The sequence below is a fragment of the Paroedura picta genome, chromosome 2 (assembly GCF_049243985.1).
Source record: "Paroedura picta isolate Pp20150507F chromosome 2, Ppicta_v3.0, whole genome shotgun sequence".
Classification (NCBI taxonomy): domain Eukaryota; kingdom Metazoa; phylum Chordata; class Lepidosauria; order Squamata; family Gekkonidae; genus Paroedura; species Paroedura picta.
The window spans coordinates 28,702,477-28,721,991 of NC_135370.1; the positions used below are offsets into that span (position 1 = coordinate 28,702,477).

General features: G+C 42.3%; 1 protein-coding gene across 2 annotated transcripts; it reads right to left on the bottom strand.

The window, feature by feature from the left end:
- Positions 1-2,790: 2,790 nt before the first annotated feature.
- On the bottom strand, positions 2,791-18,119 carry NUP35 (nucleoporin 35). 2 transcript variants are annotated; one of them, XM_077319524.1, is made up of 9 exons: positions 17,965-18,119; positions 16,679-16,849; positions 14,571-14,698; positions 10,697-10,757; positions 9,500-9,641; positions 6,550-6,619; positions 6,342-6,470; positions 4,078-4,242; positions 2,791-3,378 (listed from the first exon to the last, which is right to left on the bottom strand). In XM_077319524.1, the coding sequence occupies exons 1-9, from the start codon at positions 18,005-18,007 to the stop codon at positions 3,301-3,303; spliced, it is 987 nt and encodes a 328-aa protein (XP_077175639.1). In that variant the 5' UTR covers positions 18,008-18,119; the 3' UTR covers positions 2,791-3,300. The 2 variants fall into 2 exon arrangements, with proteins under 2 accessions (XP_077175639.1, XP_077175638.1); XM_077319523.1 differs by lacking the exon at positions 17,965-18,119 and adding an exon at positions 17,508-17,790.
- Between the last annotated feature and the right edge of the window lie 1,396 nt (positions 18,120-19,515).

Sequence of the window (19,515 nt, forward strand, 5' to 3'; positions counted from 1 at the left end):
AGTCACCCTCCATAGTATGAAGCATATGTGAAGGGTTTTTTTTTTAAGAGAAGGGGATCTATGCACAACATGATATGCCATATTCAATGGATGAGTAGTTAGCAAAATGCTATCATTCTATAAGAGATCTAGTCTGCAAAGGAAGATTGAGGAAATCCATGCTTACCAGGTTGGATACTAAGGAATCTGTTTGGGTAAGGTGAGAGACTTCCCTCTGGCACGAGAAACGTGCTGCTGAAGGACATTCATTAGATATAAAAGATTGCTTTGCAGCCTTCAACATTCTTGCCAAGAATTGTAAGAAGCCTCTCCATGGAGCAGCTGTTTGGTGGCTCTGAGGGGGTTTAAATGGACTTTGGTCTTTTTAAAATGCATCCGAGCCAGAAAATTCAGCCTTCCCAAATCAAGTTGAACCTGAATTGTACCAAAATTGAGATTTGGGATGTGCTGAATTGCCCCGAACCCAAAATTGGGTTTGTTTGCCCATCACTAGCACAGTTAAGAAAAATGTGTAGTGCTTTGTTCTGTAAGCTCAAAAATAACTGGAACTCTGTACATGACTACAGAGAATACATTTTTTTTCCATGCAGTGCAAATTATTTTAGTCCACTCACGAGATGAAAAGTTTGAACATCCATAGGATGTATGTGCAGTCAATGTATGTCATTTTACAAACTGTAACACTAAAAGGATAATGTATGTCTTTTTAGAGCCTCTTGTGGCATAGAGTGGGACTCAGCCTTCCATCCTTCCAAGGTCAGTAAAATGAGTACCCAGCTTGCTGGGGAGTAAAACCGTAATGACTGGGGAAGGAAATGGAAAAACCACCCTGTATTGAGTCTGCCAAGAAAACGCTAGAGGGCGTCACCCCAAGGGTCAGACATAATTCTGTGCTTGCACAGGAGATACCTTTACCTTATGTCTTTTTATGCCCGTGCTAGCTTCCATGTTGGGATGATTGTACATGCTATAAAAACACACATTATAAAACATAGGTAAAAGAAATCCACATTAAAATCATAGAAGCACCTTTAGTAGCATATTTTGTAGAAAAGGGACATAGTACAGGTGATATCAGAGATGTACAAGTTGAAAAAGACTGAAGGAAGGACTGAGCCCTGGGGTAGACTATTATTATTTAGGTTCTTCTACTTGTTAAATGACTGACCCATAACAACTTGGAAAGTCCTATCAATCAGCATGGTATTAAGGACTTGAAATAATGTTCTGCAGGGGAAAACTTTTACAGCAACCCATCCCTCGTGATGGCATCATAAACTACAATCAGATCAATGAAAACTGCTGAAGTCTTAAGACAGTTCTGATACCCTGCCTCAATAAAAAAAAATTAAGCTGAGAACATGGCTTTCATAACTACAACAGAGTTTAAATTCTGCTTCCTCTATAGGGAAATGTTCAATTCTATCACCCATTCTATTCAGGATTAGCCTCTCAAGGAGCTCAGAAGGGAAATATGTCTGCAACTTGTTGCCAGTTGCTTTGGTTTTCCAGGTTTCAGAATACTGGCTATTTTTGCTTTCTTGAATTCTCCTGAGCGTCTTCCTGTTTCCATGTCAGTGAGAAACTTCATCAAACATTTCTTAGCTAATGTTATGGATGCAATTATAGCCTGAAATTCTAGCTCACCTCAAGGTGCACCCTAGGTTTTCATGAAACCTGGTTGAGAAAGCTTTCCTGAGACCTAGACGCAAAACACCTAATCGATTCAGCTGAGAATATTTAACAAACGTCACCTTTATGGTGAATAGGAAATTACATGTAGTTTAACCCAGTGGTCCCCAACCTTTTTATCACGGAGGACCGGTCAACACTTGACAATTTCACTGAGGCCCGGGGGTGTAGTCTTTTGCCAAGGGACGTCGCCACCGCCTGAGCCCCTGCTCCACTTGCTTTTCCACTGGCGCCCCTGACTTCCCGCCACCCACTGGGGGGCGCTGCTGCCAGCAGCTGCGCAGTGCCACGCCGAGGGGGAGCCCCAGCTATGGCGGCCGCTGGAGAGCACCAAAGGTGAGCCGGCGGCAGAGTGGCAGAATGGCAGGGCAGCCCCCCAGGCAGCAGCTGGGGAGGAGGAGGAGAAGCAGCCCGATACCAACTGATCTACGGACCGGTCCCGGTCCCCGGAGTGGGGGTTGGGGACCACTGATATAAACTGAAATGAAATGGCTACGTACCAACAATCTGTTGTGCAAGAGAAGGAAGCTACTATGAAAAAAGGATTCATTTACCATGGAGAGTTGCATGAAAGCTTTAAAGATTTTTTTTAGGCACTTCAATCAATCAGGTGACTTTTCAGCAAAACAGCAGGAAAATCTTTAGCCTTCATAGATCAAACATAACCGCAATCTGTACTTTAAAGGGAGATGTCAAAGCAACAAAGCTAGGCAAAACGTGAACCAACATTCCTACCAGTACAAAGCGCTTATTAGTGTTTTAATATCTAATCCCATGAGGGTAATAGTCTTCAGCTTACCCAACTTTGAGTCCAGTGGCACCTTTAACACCAACAAAGTTTTCTTCAAGATATAAGATTTCATGTACAAGCATGGTGCTGGCATGGGCTCATGGGAATTGCAGTCCATGGACATTTGGAGAGCCACCGTTTGGCCGCCCCTGCTTTAGAACTTTCCCAAAGAAGCTCAATTCCATGGTTTTTGCAATAATGAACTATGAAAGGTAGTTCTGTCCCAAATTCAAGGGTTTCCAGGTAATAGTGGTATTTGCACAGAGCCAGTGTGTATTGAATTGAATCACACAAACCAGTCGTACATATCTGTAGCACCACAATTTTTATTAAGAAAGATCTTTAAAAACTTTTGGGACACCTGATGGTTTAGAATAAACACTGATCGACGTAGGAAAGAGCAGTCGAACTAAAATATTTGGTTTAAAATTGTTAAAGCCTACTTATGCCTCTTTACACAATAACCAATATTGACTTTAAGGCTGTAGCAAAGGATACCATATTTTTGGAAGAAGACCATCATGCCATCAGGCAATTATAAAGGATGTTACAAGGTTTGGAAAGCAAGACTGATATGAAAAGTCAGTGTTCGCTTGAGTCATGCGATCGCTGTCCAAGACAGACTGTCAAAACACGAACCACAATGGTTGAACAGCTTCAAAGGGGTGTACATTCAGCTGCTCTTTAAAGTGCAAAACACATGTGTGTCAAGTTCCTTTTTCAAAGGCAGGACATCTGAAATGCTCCTGTGAACAGTTTATACAACTAATCAGGGGTCCTGTAATACCCTCCAGCAAAGCTGATTCTGTCGTCTCTTCCTACCAGCCAAACATGTACTCCATAGCTTTGGACACAATGCTTTCGTCTTTCCGAGGAGTCAGTCTGTCAGAAACCACCTAGAAAAGAGAGTCAGACGCAGGGTAAGCAAGAGATAATATTTGCCTCGCTAGCTGTTTACTGTTCGTTTCAACAATGCAGCTTGGGTCCTACCAAATAAGCAGCCTGGGTCCTACCTACCTATGGGACCGCTTATCTCCTTATGCCCCCCCCCAGGGTGCTTTGCTCTGCGGGTATGAATCTGCTGATGGTCCTGGGGCTCCGGGAAGTGCAACTGGCCTTGATGAGCTCCCTGAAGAACTGTGGGTCCTGTCAGAACTCCCTGGGTTCCACAGGGCCTGCAAGATGGAGCTCTTCCACCAGGCGTTTGGTTGAGGCTCAGTGCAATGAGTACCGGGGAATAAATCTGGTATCTACCCCCGCCCCTTGTCTTAGGCTACTGTATTAGACCAGCCAAAATCTACCGTTCGTTTCTACCTGTTTCTCTTTTTTCCTTTCATTCCCAGTTTTCTGGCCTATACTGGCTACAGAGGAATTCCTACCGCCATCTGGACTTTATTAGGTTTTGGGGGCCTTATCGTTTCATTGTGATAACGTTAAGATGTTTTAAATGCTTTATTGTCTTATGCCGTGAACCTGCTTTTGCTGGGAGCGGCGGTATCCAAATGTAATTACAAATAAAATAAATAAATGCCCAGAATCCTCTCATCCAATACTAAGGTGACCAGGACTGTTTCCTCACTTCTCTTCCTACGTACCTGATAGTCGCTAGTTGAAGCTTTATAGGCTGTAGCAAGAGGCCTCATTGTAGAAATCCTTTGAGCACTCGAAGGCTGCACGGGGGTACCTAACGTTTTCATTGGGGGCGTGAAGGAGGAAGAAGGGGAGGATGCAGAACTTCTCTCTGTATTTTCCATCACGCTCTGCAAGCAAAAATAGAAGATTCCAATGTTAAAAACTGTATCCTAGTTCTTGAATCATCTTTTCCAGAGCTCGACAAGATCGTATTTCACATTTTATAGTCTCAAGAGGTTCTCTCATCTCAGCAAAGGAAGAAGGCACAAAGGCCTTCGCTCCTAGCTGCTGATTACTGGAACATCTTAGCCAATGATTCAAGACTACATGAAGTTAGCAGGCGAGATGGCCAGGCGACAACACGTATGTCAGACAAGTAGCCAGCTAACTATACCCATAGCTGAGAAAAAAGGGGATGTGATAATATTAATAGGCTTTTAAATGTTTGTTCAGCTATTAGCTATTACATCTCTGCGTTTTAGGGCAAATAATTAATACTTTTTTGTAAAAATATACAGTTTCAATGAAAAACCTGCCATGGTGTATAACATAAGGTACACAATTTATTTCAGCCAAAAACAAAAACAATTGGGGCATGTAAAGTAGACTGTTCTTTGGTTTATATTCAATCAAAAAAAGGACTCTCACCTATTTGATCATTTTGCCATGCAATTAAATACAGTACCAAGCTCTTCTGGCCCCATTAACCCTACATTGTTATTCCCACCTATGCCTTGTTACCTGTATTAGTCATAATGTTTTTCTTATTACCATATGTGACAATATATATATATATATATATATATATATATATATATATATATATATATATATATATATATATATATATATATATATATATATATATATATATATATATATATATATCTAGAGCATCAAAACAGAAAGGAATTTATTTTGATATGGCCACCTAGATCCATGCAATGGTGACATCAAGACTAGACTACTGCCTTGATCTCCCGTCAAAATCAATTTGGACACGCCAGTTGCTGCAGAAGGCATCAGCTAGACCAGGGATAGTCAAACTGCGGCCCTCCAGATGTCCATGGACTACAGTTCCCATGAGCCCCTGCCAGCTAATTGCCCATACATGTGCCTTCTCTGTTGCAGCCCTCACCTTGTAGATTGGTCTGCCCAGGGAGGTCAGGAAGACTCCCACTGTTCTGGCTTTCCACAAACTGAGCCAAACTAAATTATGCAGCAGGGCTTTTCTAAATTGATAAAGAACACAGGCTATACAAAATCATTCACCCCCTCAGTTTGGTGTAGTGGTTAGGAGTGTGGACTTCGAATCTGGAGACCTGGGTTGGATTCCCGGCTCGTCCTCCACATGCAGCCAGCTGGGTGACCCTGGGCTCACCAAGCACTGATAAAGCTGCTCTGTTTGAGCAGTAATATGAGGGCTCTCTCAGCCCCACCTCCCTTACGGGCTGTCTGTTGTGGGGAGAGGAAAGAGAAGGCGACAGTAAGCTGCTTTGAGACTCCTTCGGGTAGAGAAAAGCGGCATATGAGAACCAACTCTTCTTCTAAAGTTAACTGTATACACTACTAGGTTTTATTTATTTATGGTTTTATTTATTATATATTTATTTATGTTTAGGCTTATATACCACATACTCTCAGTAAAAAACTGGCTGGCAGTGGTTTACAGAAAAAAGAAAGAAGTCACATAGTGACCAATAAAACATATGGTAAAAAGTGTCTAACTGGTTATAATAGAACCCATCTAGAGCCTCGGGCATCAAACTTGGTGTAGATTATTAAAATGGCTGGTATTTAAATTTAGTGTGTGTGTGTGTGTGTGTGTTTGTGTATAAACCTTTATTGGCATAACAATAAGAGGCAAGTATGGCGGAAGGGAGGGACTAGGCATGGGGGTGGTAGCTGCATTTGGTTTTAATTTTGGATATTAAGGTTGTTATTTTTAACACTGTATTTTATATCTGCTGTTAGTTGTCACGAGATGGCTGGACCAGGAGCGGTGGCCTATAAATCTAATCTAATAAATAAATAAAATATGCTAACAATTTGTGTTGCTTCCATCTTGTTTTTTTTAATTCTTAATTTCTGGTTGATTCTGCAACCGAGATCCTATTTCATTGTCTAATGAATGTCCCATCCTATCGATTGTATTACTCACTCTGTGCAATCCACTTTTGAGTCCCAGTAAAAAAGACAAGAAATAACAAAACATACATAAACTCACTTTATCGATACAAGGTTTTACCCCGATCATGATAGATTCACCAAAAATTCTTCCGTCTTTGCTCAAGGCTTTCCGAGCCTGCAATTTCGACTGGTAATGGATATGCATCCAGTTCCCTGTGTTGGACATCTGTACAAAACAAGGAGAAATGGTCATCAGGAGCCAAAACGAAGAGGCGATTTTTAAAAAGCCACAACTTTCGACTTACCACATGCTTCAATATGTTTCCATACTGTGCAAACTGTAGCAGAATATAGGAAGCGGATCCTTGAGGAAATCTGAAACAGTCATAGGAAAAACCTCACATTACTCATTAAGTATCAAAAATAAAATGTTAAACCTTCAATAGAAAATCTAACTAGGCCCTTGGCAACGTTTGCAGAAATACTACTGCAAATCCTGGCCAATCTTCAGATGCCGTCCCAACTACTACGAAGATCAGTCTTGTCATCGATCCAATAGCCTTACGTTTTAGCCTCAGCATTACAAGATAAATAGCTATCTCAACCATAGAATCATGGGGAGGTGTTCAGAGCCAAACATAATATACAGCCCCACATACACAAGTGCCTGTGGAATGCCCTCTCCCTTGAGACTCTCCTGGTACCTACTTCACTTTCATTTAGGCACAAGTCTAAAATACATCTTTTTACCAAGGCTTTTCATTGGGAATCTGGTTTTGTTTTTCTGGATAGTTTTTTTGTGCTACTCATGTCAAATGGCTCGTGTTTTAATATTGTAAGCTACCTCGAGCAGGAAGCTGAAATATAAGCATTTCTGTACTGCTCAGTGCCAGATGCACTTCAAGAAGGACGTAGATAAAATTGAAAGGGTACAGAGTAGAGCGACGAGGATGATCTGGGGCCAAGGGACCAAGCCCTATGAAGATAGGTTGAGGGACTTGGGAATGTTCAGCTTGGAGAAAAGGAGGTTGAGAGGGGACATGATAGCCCTCTTTAAGTATTTGAAAGGTTGTCACTTGGAGGAGGGCAGGATGCTGTTTCTGTTGGCTGCAGAGGAGAGGACACGCAGTAATGGGTTTAAACTTCAAGTACAACGATATAGGCTAGATATCGGGACAAAAATTTTCAGTCAGAGTAGTTCAGCAGTGGAATAGGCTGCCTAAGGAGGTGGTGAGCTCCCCCTCACTGGCAGTCTTCAAGCAAAGGTTGGATACACACTTTTCTTGGATGCTTTAGGATGCTTAGGGCTGATCCTGCGTTGAGCAGGGGGTTGGACTAGATGGCCTGTATGGCCCCTTCCAACTCTATGATTCTATGATTCTATGCATTTCCAAGCAGGGTTCAATGTTTACTCAGATAGTTCTTTGTTTTAATATCAATGTTTAAGCCGAGGTGGCCAAACTGTGACTCTCCAGATGTCCATGGACTACAATTGCCATGAACCTGCTACCAGCATGGTGCTGGCAGGGGCTCATGGTAATTGCAGTCCTTGGACATCTGGAGAGCCAAAGTTTAGCCACCCTCGGTTTAAGTGATGCTGCTTTTTCCAACTTTGGAAAAGGCAAGAGTTTCCGCCATGGTTGCTGTCTTCCTCGAGGGCTTTAAGCATCATTTGATGCAACCAACTTACTCTTAATGCTCCTTACTTAAACTGTCAACAAACAAAAATCACTGCCTATCAGGGAGAATAAAATAGCATACTTAGATTGGCTAGCAAGGGTGACCTTATAAGGTGCATAAGAGGAAACAACTTCTTTTTTAACAGAATGTGACTCATATACAAACAACTAGTAATTATACCAGAAGAAAAATTCTCAATTACTGCCATGGAAGTTCAGAAAACTAAATTCTCACATCTCAGCAAACAGGTTTTAAACAAAGAAATGGAAGTTTTACAAAGGAGGGGGCTAAGCTTCAGAAGGAAGTTTTGAAACATGATCGTATTTGTGTGTGTTAAGCACTGTCAAGTCACTTCTGACTTACGGCGACCCTATGCATTTCATGATCTCCAGAATGTCTTGTTAAAAGCCTTGCTTGTGTCTTGCAAATTGAGGTCTGTGGCTTCTTCGACTTTTATGTCGTTTTCTACCCCCTTCACCTTTTCCCAGCATTATTGTCTTTTCCATTAAGTCTTGTCTTCTCGTAATGTGGCCAAACCATGTTAGCTTCAGTTTGGTCATTTTACCTTCTAGGGAGAGTTCGTGCTTGATTTGATCTAGAACCCACTTATTTGTCTTTTGGGAAGTCCACAGGATCCATAAAACTCTCTTTCAACACAATTAAAATGAAATAATTTTCTTCATTGCCCAACTTCCAAACACATTCATAGTAATGGGGAGTGCTATAGCATGAATTATCTTGATCTTGGTTGCCAGCAACACATCCTCACACTGTAGAATGTTTTCTAGCTCCTTCATGGCTGCCCTTCCCAGTCTCGATCTCCTGGTTTCTTGGTTGCAATCTCCCTTTCGGTTGATGATGGAGCTAAGGAATAGAAAACCTGAACCATTTCAATTTCTTCATCATCAAACTTAAAGCTGTGCAACTCCCCAATGTCCATTACTTTTGGCTTCCTTGATGTTCAGCAATCCTGTTTTGGCACTTTCTGTTCCAACCTTCATCAGTAGTCATTACAAGTCTTCACTGATTTCTGCCAGTAAAGTGGTGTCATCTGCTCCTCTCAAGTTGTTAACGTTCCTTATAATTTTAATTCCCCCTTCATCTAAATCTAATTCAGCTCTCCTTATGATACATTCTGCAGGTAGATTGAACAGACAGGGATATAAACTACAGCCTTGTCCGAAAACTTCACCAACCAGAAAACATTCTGTTTCCCCATATTTTATCTTAACAGTAGCCTCTCATCCAAAGTATAAGCTCTGTGTCATAACAATTGTGACACACCCAATTCTTTTAAAACCACCCTCAGCTTTAACTTCCTTTACCATACTTAGGACATTAAAGAAAGCAACATACAAAATAATTGTGTACCAAATGTATAGCTTAAGCATAATGTCGGCTGGGTTACAATGTCCTGACTAACGTCCCCCCCACATTTCCACACTTGCATTCTGCTTCTTTGTGCAGCATTTCCCACATGTACTAAAAAGTTAATTAAAGACTGTACACATATTCATAGTGGCACCTCAGCCACCAGTATCATGCAGAATTGTTTAGGCCATGTCCAGCACTTACCCAAACACAGTTACCCAGGTGTCATCCAGATGATCCTCTGATGTTAAGGCATCCCCTTGGGTGTAGAATGGATCTAGTTGAGCTGGAGACATTGTCGTCTTCCTGGGTTGTGCAAGGCTTGCTGGATTGAACACACCTGAAACTGTCAAGTTTTAAGGTGAACCTTTCCAAGTGACAGCAGCCAGTCTGGCAGGAAAGATAAAGCTGGCACCACTGCAGGAACACTGAAGCCTATGCAAGAATGTTGGACGTAATACAGCCAAACATTTCTAAGCATCTGAGAAGTTTTGGAACAGAAGGGCTGGGGACAATACACTGTCCCGAGGCCAGTAGCCAGTAAAGGCTACACAAATAATGCAAGGAAAATAAATTAACACAACACAAGAATTTTAAATCAAGAGTCCTCAGGCTTATACAACAAAAGATTTAACATCTGAGAGGGGATCTGATAACTATCTTCAAGTATTTAAAAGGCTGCCATAGGATGGAGCAGAGTTGTTCTCTCTTGCCCCAGAAGGACGGACCAGAACCAATGGGATGAAATTAGTTTAAAAGAAATTCCGTCTAAACATCAGGAAGAAGTTCCTGACAGCTAGAGCGGTTTCTCAGTGGAGCAACCTTCCTCGGGAAATGGTGGGTTCACCATCTTTGGAAATTTTTTAAAAGACGGATAGCCATCTGACGGAGAGGCTGATCCTGTGAAGGCTCAAGGGGGTGGCAGGTTACACTGGATGAGCGATAGGGATGTGAGTGTGCTGCATAGTGCAGGGGGTTGGACTTGATGACCCATGAGGTCCTTCCAACTCTATGATTCTATGATCATTAATTTTCAATAATGTTCTGCTACTTATTTTCTGCCTGCTTCAGACTAAAAAGCACAATCAGGAATCAATAAGGCATTGTTGTGCAGAGATGCCCTCTTTGTATATTTAATGACAGCACAAATTCCTGTTTGTGCTTTTCTGCTTTCATATTGAGGAATCTATGGTTCTTATATTTGCTTCAGGCTAAAGCCTTCTAACAGTTCTATCCTAAGAAGGGAACTTATTTCTGAGTAAACCAGTGCATAGTTGTGCAGTGAGCTGGGCCTACAACAACCTTTTAGCCAGGTCCAGTTATACTTTACTAGATGCAGTGATTTGCCCAGCTTGGCATATACAATGAATGAAACAGAGAATTTTTGATGAGGTATCCTACCTGTGCCAGGGGTTGCTGGCATAGATCCAGCCGCTGGACTCTGTGTTACTGAGAAGCTGGTCTGTGTAAAAAGACAGAAGGTGCCATTCAAATTCCTTTTCCAACTCAGGAAAGATACCATATTTGCCAGCGTATAAGACGACTGGGTGTATAAGATGACCCCCCAACATTTCCATTCAAAATATAGAGTTTTGTGCCGAAAAGGCTGGCACCCCTGTCTTGCTGCTGATGCTCGCCGCAGCCACGCTGATGACCCGCCGCAGTACTGGATGGAATGTAGAATGAGGTGGGTGGGCATCGGGAGGCCACTATGGGCAGCTCTGTCTATCCCAACTGAAGGGCACCTGGCACATAGAACGACCCCCCCACTTGGAGGCATGTTTTTCAGGGGAGGAAAGTAGTCTTATACACCAGCAAATACAGTACTTCAATATTGTAAAGAGGTACTTCTATCGTAACTCAGGCAACAGCACTGATGTGAAAACATCCATGCGAACCTAAGAATTTGCTAGGAAAAATAAGTGGAGGGCTTCCAGTTCATCTTCCTGGAAATAAGGACAACTTGTTTATTATTCAAAGTCTAAATCAGGCTTTCTCAACCAGGGTTTTGAAAAAAACCTTGGGGTTTCTTGATGTCCCTGGAAGGGGTTCGCAATTGGGTGGAAGTTAATTTTGTATATATTCTTTAAATCTGACAAAAAATTATTGGGTGATGTGACCATGTATGATCATGTTGACCTGCCGCTCTTCCCAAAATGGCCCACAATGGGCCTGGAGGGGGTGGGAAGGGTCCCAAGGTGGGCATTAACACAGCTATGCTTCCTAACCATATAGTGCATGAGCACGCCTTTTCTAGGGTTTCTCGAAGCCTAAAGAATGTTTCAGGGGATTCTCAACAGTAAAAAAGTCGAGAAAGGCTGATCTAAACAACAACAATCCAGAAGATATAGAAAGGCAACTATGGGGCACTTGCTTGCATTGCCCCAAAGGTACATTCTGACACATCCAGAGAGCCAGTTTGGTGTAGTGGTTAGGAGTGCATACTTCTAATCTGGCATGCCAGGTTCGATTCTGCTCTCCCCCACATGCAACCAGCTGGGTGATCTTGGGCTCGCCACGGCACTGATAAAACTGTTCGGACCGTGCAGTAATATCAGGGCTCTCAGCCTGACCCACCCCACAGGGTGTCTGTTGTGGGAAGAGGAATGGAAAGGCGAATGTAAGCCGCTTTGAGCCTCCTTCGGGTAGGGAAAAGCGGCATATAAGAACCAACTCTTCTTCTTCTTCTACCCAGTTGGCATCCACAGTCTTTTTTGGCAGCCACACACAGACACAGCTGAAGCTCTGTTCTTCTGCAATATTGCAGTAATCAAGCCTCTATTGTGATAGTCGAGCCTTACTTTTCCTCTGAGGGCAAAATAAGAGGAATGCAAACCAGCCAACACACTCGATCAAGAACCCAGGAACTAATGAACTCTCCTGGCCATTCATATCTTCTTTTAAAACTATCTGCAGTAGTACTATGTAATGGATTCTGAGTTGGGACCATCTTTAACTTTGTTAATTGTCCTGAACTGGTTGGAAAGCTGGGATAAAGATGTGAAATATGCAGTCCAGTTTTAATAGGACTGAAACATTAAAGCACTTTATGAAGTATTATGTATTATATTAAAGTACATTTTTATTCCATCCTTTGTCCAAGGAGCTCAGGGCAGTACAGATAGTTTCTCCCTTTGCCCAGGTGAGCTTGAAAACCTTAGGAAAACATTTATCCTTCCACAATTATCAGCATATAACTTAGTTTCACAGCAAGTATTCATTCTAAGTTCACAGCAAGAGCCTGATTTCAAGCCAGACTATCTGAGCAGAGAAGAAACAGCTGAGCTGATCAGCAGGCAGCAGAAACCTACCCGAAGAAAGGCCTCTATTTAGATTCGGAGATTTTTTGACATTTTCATTTATATGCGAAGAAGCAATGTTACAGGACCACGTGATGCCTTTTAAAGTCATCGGGCTCAAAATACAGATAAGGCTGAATATCTTTAACCCATTTCAATATTTTTTATACTTTTTCTTTTCTTCAGCCTTCAGAGCTCAGCTTTGAAAAAGCTACCTAAAAGAATATTTAAGTAGAGTTGCCATTTACTGTATTATTTTGTTTTTTAAAGACGTTACAAGCACTGTTAGAAACTCTGTACAATCTACATGCAAGTCTCCTCTGTCTAGGGACAAATACTTATAAGGAATGTTTACCTTGCTTGGCTGCCACAATGGCACTAAGGGAAGTAACTAAATTAAAACAACTGCAGTAAGCCACAAAGTAAATTAAGGATTACGAATGAATAAATATGAAATGATGAGTGTAAACAAACTATGAACAGCAGCAGCATCAAATGAATCAACAAAGCGTTAAAAGAACAATAAAAAAACATAATGGGGGGGGGGAGGAACAAGCCAATAATTATTCCACTTTTTTGGCATCTCATTATTTGGCTAGATTTCAACTTATCTTGGGTCCACAGAAAGATCCTTCTGAAGGACCGTTTATGCACTGGGCACTTCACTGCCCCAGCTCTCATGCAGGAGCACAAATCGGGAGCAGATGAGGTGCACTGGGCCAAACGCTCCCCCATATGGGTGCAGGAAGAGGTGGGGCAACCTGCCACGACTAAAACTCCAGCCTGCAGCCCAGCATGAAACCTCCAGTGCATAAACGGTCAAGGCGAGGCAGAGGCACAGAAGGGAGGAAATATGATTACTTCCCCCTCCTTTCTGCCCCACTTCAGACCCCACTTTATAACCCTGCAGGAGCCCCTCACCAAACTACAACACAGCATTTCAGACAACCAAGTGGGCTGCAGCAAGAATAGAGTTGGAGAAATCCTTTTGTGATCCCATTTGCTAGAGGTCTCACTAGCCTTTCAGCAGCAACTATGGCTGCTACAAGAAGTAAAGGTATCCCCTGTGCAAGCACTGGGTCATTTCTGACCCTTGGGGTGACACCCTCTAGCATTAGTGCAGGCTGAAAATGTCTGAGTTCATGAGAGAAGGGCTTATCTAAAGTGGAAAAGGCAGAAGCAGCATTTTCTCCTTATCCTTTTGCTTAAGAGTGTTAGATGTGACAAATCATACCAGATGAGTGCCTCCTAGGTAGATCTATTATTTATTATTATTTAATTTGTTACCCGCCACCCACAAGCAGGCTCGTGGCAGGTTACAGGTCTCCAGTTAAAACTCCCATTAAAAAGGACAAGAAAAGACTGATACAATAAACCGATGACCCAACAACATGGCGGAGAAAGCCCCCCTATCGCCAACCTCCAGAAGGAGGAGACAGGAGAGATAACCAAAGTTGCAGCTTGACACCGGGGGGGGGGGGGCATCAATCTATATCCCTATATTATATATACACAAGGTATCCCATTAGACAAGGCTCCTGTCTGGAATGCTAAAGAGCTATTATCAGACTTATATCAGCCTCGCTCCTGGGCATTTTGTGGTTGCCTTCGCCTGCCACGGCAGCTGTTTGATGGTTGGGCCTTCCACTCTCTGTCAGAATTACAAATGTGCAGGCAGGCCCAAAAAAGGCTGGGGACCCTTGAATTAGAAAAACGTAAAGAAAAGGAATGCTGAACAACAGCATGCTTAAAATAAAATGGTTTTCATGGTTTCCTTAACCAGTCTTACAAGTGATACCATTTTAAACTGTTCTGCTAACACAGACATAGTGAGTACTGTTTCTAGAATCTATAGTTTTCTTGAAAGCATACACATCTAGTGACAGTTGAAGATTTACCAGCAAATCTAAACAAAGGCGTTCATTACTAGCTGCATATTTCAGTGGAACTTTTCAACTTGTTCTATAGTCACTTACAGGCCTTCTTGAAGTTAAGGGTGTGGATCCAAGACCTGGGCTAGCTACTTCATCATATATACTTCTAACTGGTGGAGCACCCCCTTTATCTTTGTGCGTCGGAACTACTGGCTGTGGAGGAGATCCACCTAAGTGAAGACAGAACAATTAAAATGGCATTAGAGTTTCTTTGTGTCAAATTTTTATCATTTGTATCTTGTAAACCTAGTCAAAATCCGAGTCACTTGCACAACTACATCTGCACCTGCATTCTAAGAATAAATGAATGATTATAGGTTTGAATACCAGCAAATTTACATATTTACTTTGGCCACCTCATGAGAAGGAAGGACTCCCTGGAGAAGAGCCTAATGCTGGGAGTGATTGTGGGCAAAAGAAGAAGGGGACAACAGAGAATGAGGTGGCTGGATGGAGTCACTGAAGCAGTTGGTGCAAACTTAAATGGACTCCGGGGAATGGTAGAGGACAGGAAGGCCTGGAGAATCATTGACCATGGGGTCGCGATGGGTCGGACACGACTTCGCACCTAACAAATTTACATATTTTTATTCACACCTACCAAATCTTACTAATAAACAAATCTTAATAAATAAACCTTGTGAAAAACACAGTGGACTATCACCATCTTCCTTAGCCCATGTGTACAAAAAATGAACTGCAACTCTGCTGTGTTTATGCATCTCTCATACTTTCTAAAAAAGCAGCATAATAAAGTAATCCACAGCTGTACCTGGATTAAAAAACTGTAGCTTGGCTTCAACAGACACCATAAACAGTGTATTACAATGCTTTGGTGAAAGCTAAGGCTTTTTTAAAACTAAAGTAGCAGATTAGAAGGGACAAAGTATTTCATTAAAAATCACTTTGAAACATGGCAAGAAATCCTCCAGCTAACACTTGGTCATATTCTAATTTCTATTTTATAGGTGAGTGAATCAAATTTAAATAGATGTCACTTGCCCAGCATCATCTATTTAAGAGCCAGTTTGGTGTAGTGGTTAGGAGTACAGACTTCTAATCTGGAGCGTGTCCAGAGGAGGGCAACAAAGATGATGAGAGTTTTGGAGACCAAGACGTATAAGGAACGGTTGGGGGAGCTTCGTCTGTTTAGCCTGGAGGGGAGACAACTGAGAGGGGATCTGAAAGCCATCTTCAAGTATTTAAAAGGCAGCCATATTGAGGATGGAGCAGAGTTTGTATGTAATTACACACTACAACTACTAGTCAGAAGAAAAACAAACTATTCAAAGAGCTTAAATTTAACAATACATATCCTGTTCTTTTATATCTTGAAGTTATAGGTACAGACCAATGGGTCACTATGTACATTCTAATAAGCTTCAAAAAACCCTTACAGTGGGATTCTACACAAGATATGAGATATTGCTGTATAACCTGTAATATGAAATATTTAATTTTGATTGTTTAAATATTCAGGACTGGCCACTGATAAAAACTGAAAATGGTATTTAGATAAATACCGTGTTCAGTTTTTCATCAGTGGCCAGTCCTGAATATTTAAACAAACAATTTTTCAGCATTCTGGCTGAAGTTCTTGGCTACTGAATAAACAAAGAATTCAAGAAAAGGACACTGAACAATGCCTTTTTTATTATTGATAAGCTGTTTGGATAGGTCTCTTTTCGTTTTGGATAAATAAAAATAAATTAAATTAAAAATCACAAGATCACAACATCTCAGCACCACTGGCAGCTTTCTGAGCCTTAGGGCAGGGTGGTATATAAATGTAATTAATTAATTAAGAAAACTTATCAGAGGACATTATCCATGGGGGTGTCCAGGGGAGGCCCATACGATGTTGTTAAAATCACTGGCCCCAACCAAATGCTTGGTAAAAGAGCTGCATCTTGCAGGTCCTGTGGAACTCCAGGAGCTCATTCCACCAAGCGGAGGCCAGTCTCCTACTGCGGAAAGCCCTTTTATACAGTTTATCCCAACATTCAAAATTAAATACAACACACCCTACCTTATTAGACCCACAGCACTATACTTCAGAGATCACTCTGGAAAGATCAGGACTATTCAAAATGTGGACTAAGCATACCCTCTCACCACAATGCAAATATATCAATTCATAACTGTCTTACCAGCAAGCAACGGAGATCTCATTTCCATGATCCCAGCTGCAGAGCCACCTAAAGATCGAGACTGTGGGGTCACTGGAGTCGGTAAGTCACCCATCAAAAATCCAGGAAGGAATTGAGCACCAACACTCGGCTTTGGAGAAGTAGGGGAACCAAGCGTCATCGGCTCAGCACCTATGTGGGAAAACACCATTTGTGAGAATAACCTCAACGAGGTTTGACGTCCGGCCGAGGTTTCCACATGCACCACTATAACAATGAGAGGCTAAATTAAAGTGGGTAGCCGTGTTGGTCTGAAGCAGCACAACAAAACAAAATCAGAGTCCAATGGCACCTTTAAGATAAGGTGACCAGATTTTAACATTGGTAAAGCGGCACACCATTGACCAGGGCGGTTCTTGATTTAAAAATTGTTCTACACGGAGCAACAAAAAGTTTCATAGAATGCTAAAATAGTATTGTAATATATATATTTTTTAATTTCAACGTAAGTACAATTTTCCAGGTACCCCCAGATGTCCCTCCAAAAGTGGAACAATCTGGTTACCTTACTTTAAGGCCAACGAAGATTTATTCCAGGCGTGAGCTTTCGAGTGCAAGTCTGAGGAAGAGTGCCTGCACTCGAAAGCTCACGCCTTGAATAAATCTTTATTGGTCTTAAAGGTGCCACTGGACTCTGATTTTGTTTTAATGAGAGGTTAAGAGAGCAACCCTGAACATTGTATGGTGAGAAGGCAGGGCGGACTTTTTGGTTAAGAAGAAACAGCAACGTATTAAATTTCAGAAAGGAAGGGGGGAGAGGCAGAATTGTATCAAGGGTAAAACCCCAAACCTGCTGTCGGAACACTGGCGGGGGTGGACCTCCGAGGCGTACCCGGGACCACAGGTGTGACGGCAGCCGCAGGCGCGAACCGACAGACCTTCGGGGGCTTGGTCTCCATGGAGGGAGGCTCGCCCGCGGACGACGCCGCACCCACGTGAGACGGCTGGCTGAGGCCGCCGCCGGACCTCCCCGCCCATCTCCCAAAGTTCGGAGCCCGAGCGACGTCACAGTCCGCGAACACCTGAGGCGCTCGCGCCGCCGGAAAGCACACGCGCATGCGCGCGGCCGGACACTCTTCTCCGGGCGACGACAGTTGGGCAGCGGCAGCGCCGCCGAACGCCACTAACGCCCCTCAAGGGCTGGGAAGGCAGGAGGGAAAAGCGCGGGAAGAGAAGGAGCGCTCGCCCGCCCAACGGAAGGAAAGAAGGAATCGCGGCGCCGAAAGAGCCCCGACGGGGCTACTCACCCACGGAGGGCGTTAGCGGCAGCTCCATGGCGAAGGCGGCCATACGCCCCACGCGCGGACTGCCTTCCCCGTCAGGCTGAATCGGGCGCTTTCAAAAGCAGAGGAAGCGCGGCGGAGTGGCAGACGTCACTTCCGGCGGAGCGCGAGTTAGGGGCGGCGCCATTTTGACCATAGAGATGCTTTTTTTCCTCTCGCGGATGTTTTTTTCTTCTTTTTTAAATGTTCTGCATCAATAAATAAACAAACCGGAGATCTGCGGCCCCTGAGGCGCTTTCAAGATGTTATTTCCGAATAAATAATAGAACCATAGAGTTGGGAGGCCTATACAAGCCATTTAATTCGCCTTCTGCTTAATGCAGGATCAGCCTAAAGCCGGCTTTCTCAAGCTGGGTTTCCTGAAGTTTTGGGTTTTCTGACGCCCTGGAACGATTTCCTGAATGGGTGGGAGTGAATTAATTTAAAATATATTTTAAAAGTTTGCTAAACGTATGGTAGCCATTGCTCCTTGGAATAGTCAAGGTTTGCTTATTGCATTTTGCATATTATTAAAAACACACTTTGGGGCCGAATTACAGGGATGTAGGGAATCCCCATTGGTAGGCCTCAGAAGGAATTAAGATCTGGTGTTTTTTCATAAATCCAGAAACATTGTTCCCCCTCAACTTCCTCAAAGGAATCTTACTTCAACTTCCTCAAAGGAATCTTACTAGGTGTGGCAATTGCCTGGTGTGTCATCAGATACGAGCACTGCCACACTTCAGGCCTCCTAATGGTTTCCATGTTTACATAAGGGACTCTGTTAATTGTCATTCAAAGAACACTGCATATTGTATTAAAATGTGTTTGTAGTTTACTCTGTGTGGGAATTTCAACTCGACTTCTTAAGACTAGAATATTGAATGACAGGTTTCAAATTAGAAATCAGGTTAAAGAGGCCCTTCTGGTCAGTCATTTTCTTGAAGCATTGCATAATGAACCATATTTTCATTTCTTTGCCTTACAGCATAACACCCAAGGACTTTCAGAATGTAGACATGCAACGTGAGCTTTTGCAAAGGGAAGCCTTTTTTATATGTATCATTTAGGGACTCAATCTCCAGGAGGTTTGAATGCAACACTGAATTATTCAGTGTTTTTATAAAATGGGGTACATTTATGATTATGGTTATTTCCCCTTTAAATTTTTCTGACACTATGTTAATTAAATAATTATTTTACACAGGATATTAATCAATGACCAATATTAACAATTTGGGTTGACTGAAAGTTACTTTATAGTAAGGCTGTCGTAGCAGACCAGGTCACCCACAAAATACCTTGCATTATAAAATTGAATCTTATTTAGAAATTGATTTTTACTATTTTTATTGTTTTATAGACAATTTATTTTGAAGTCTAAAATAAAACGAATTACTACTAAATTTGGTATGCATGTTTTCTCAGTAGAACTTTATTGTTTTGGTAGTTGTTTACAGTTGGTTATGATGCTTTCAAATGTAATATCAAAATATAATTGATTTGGTTGTTGGATATGTTTCACATATTTCATTT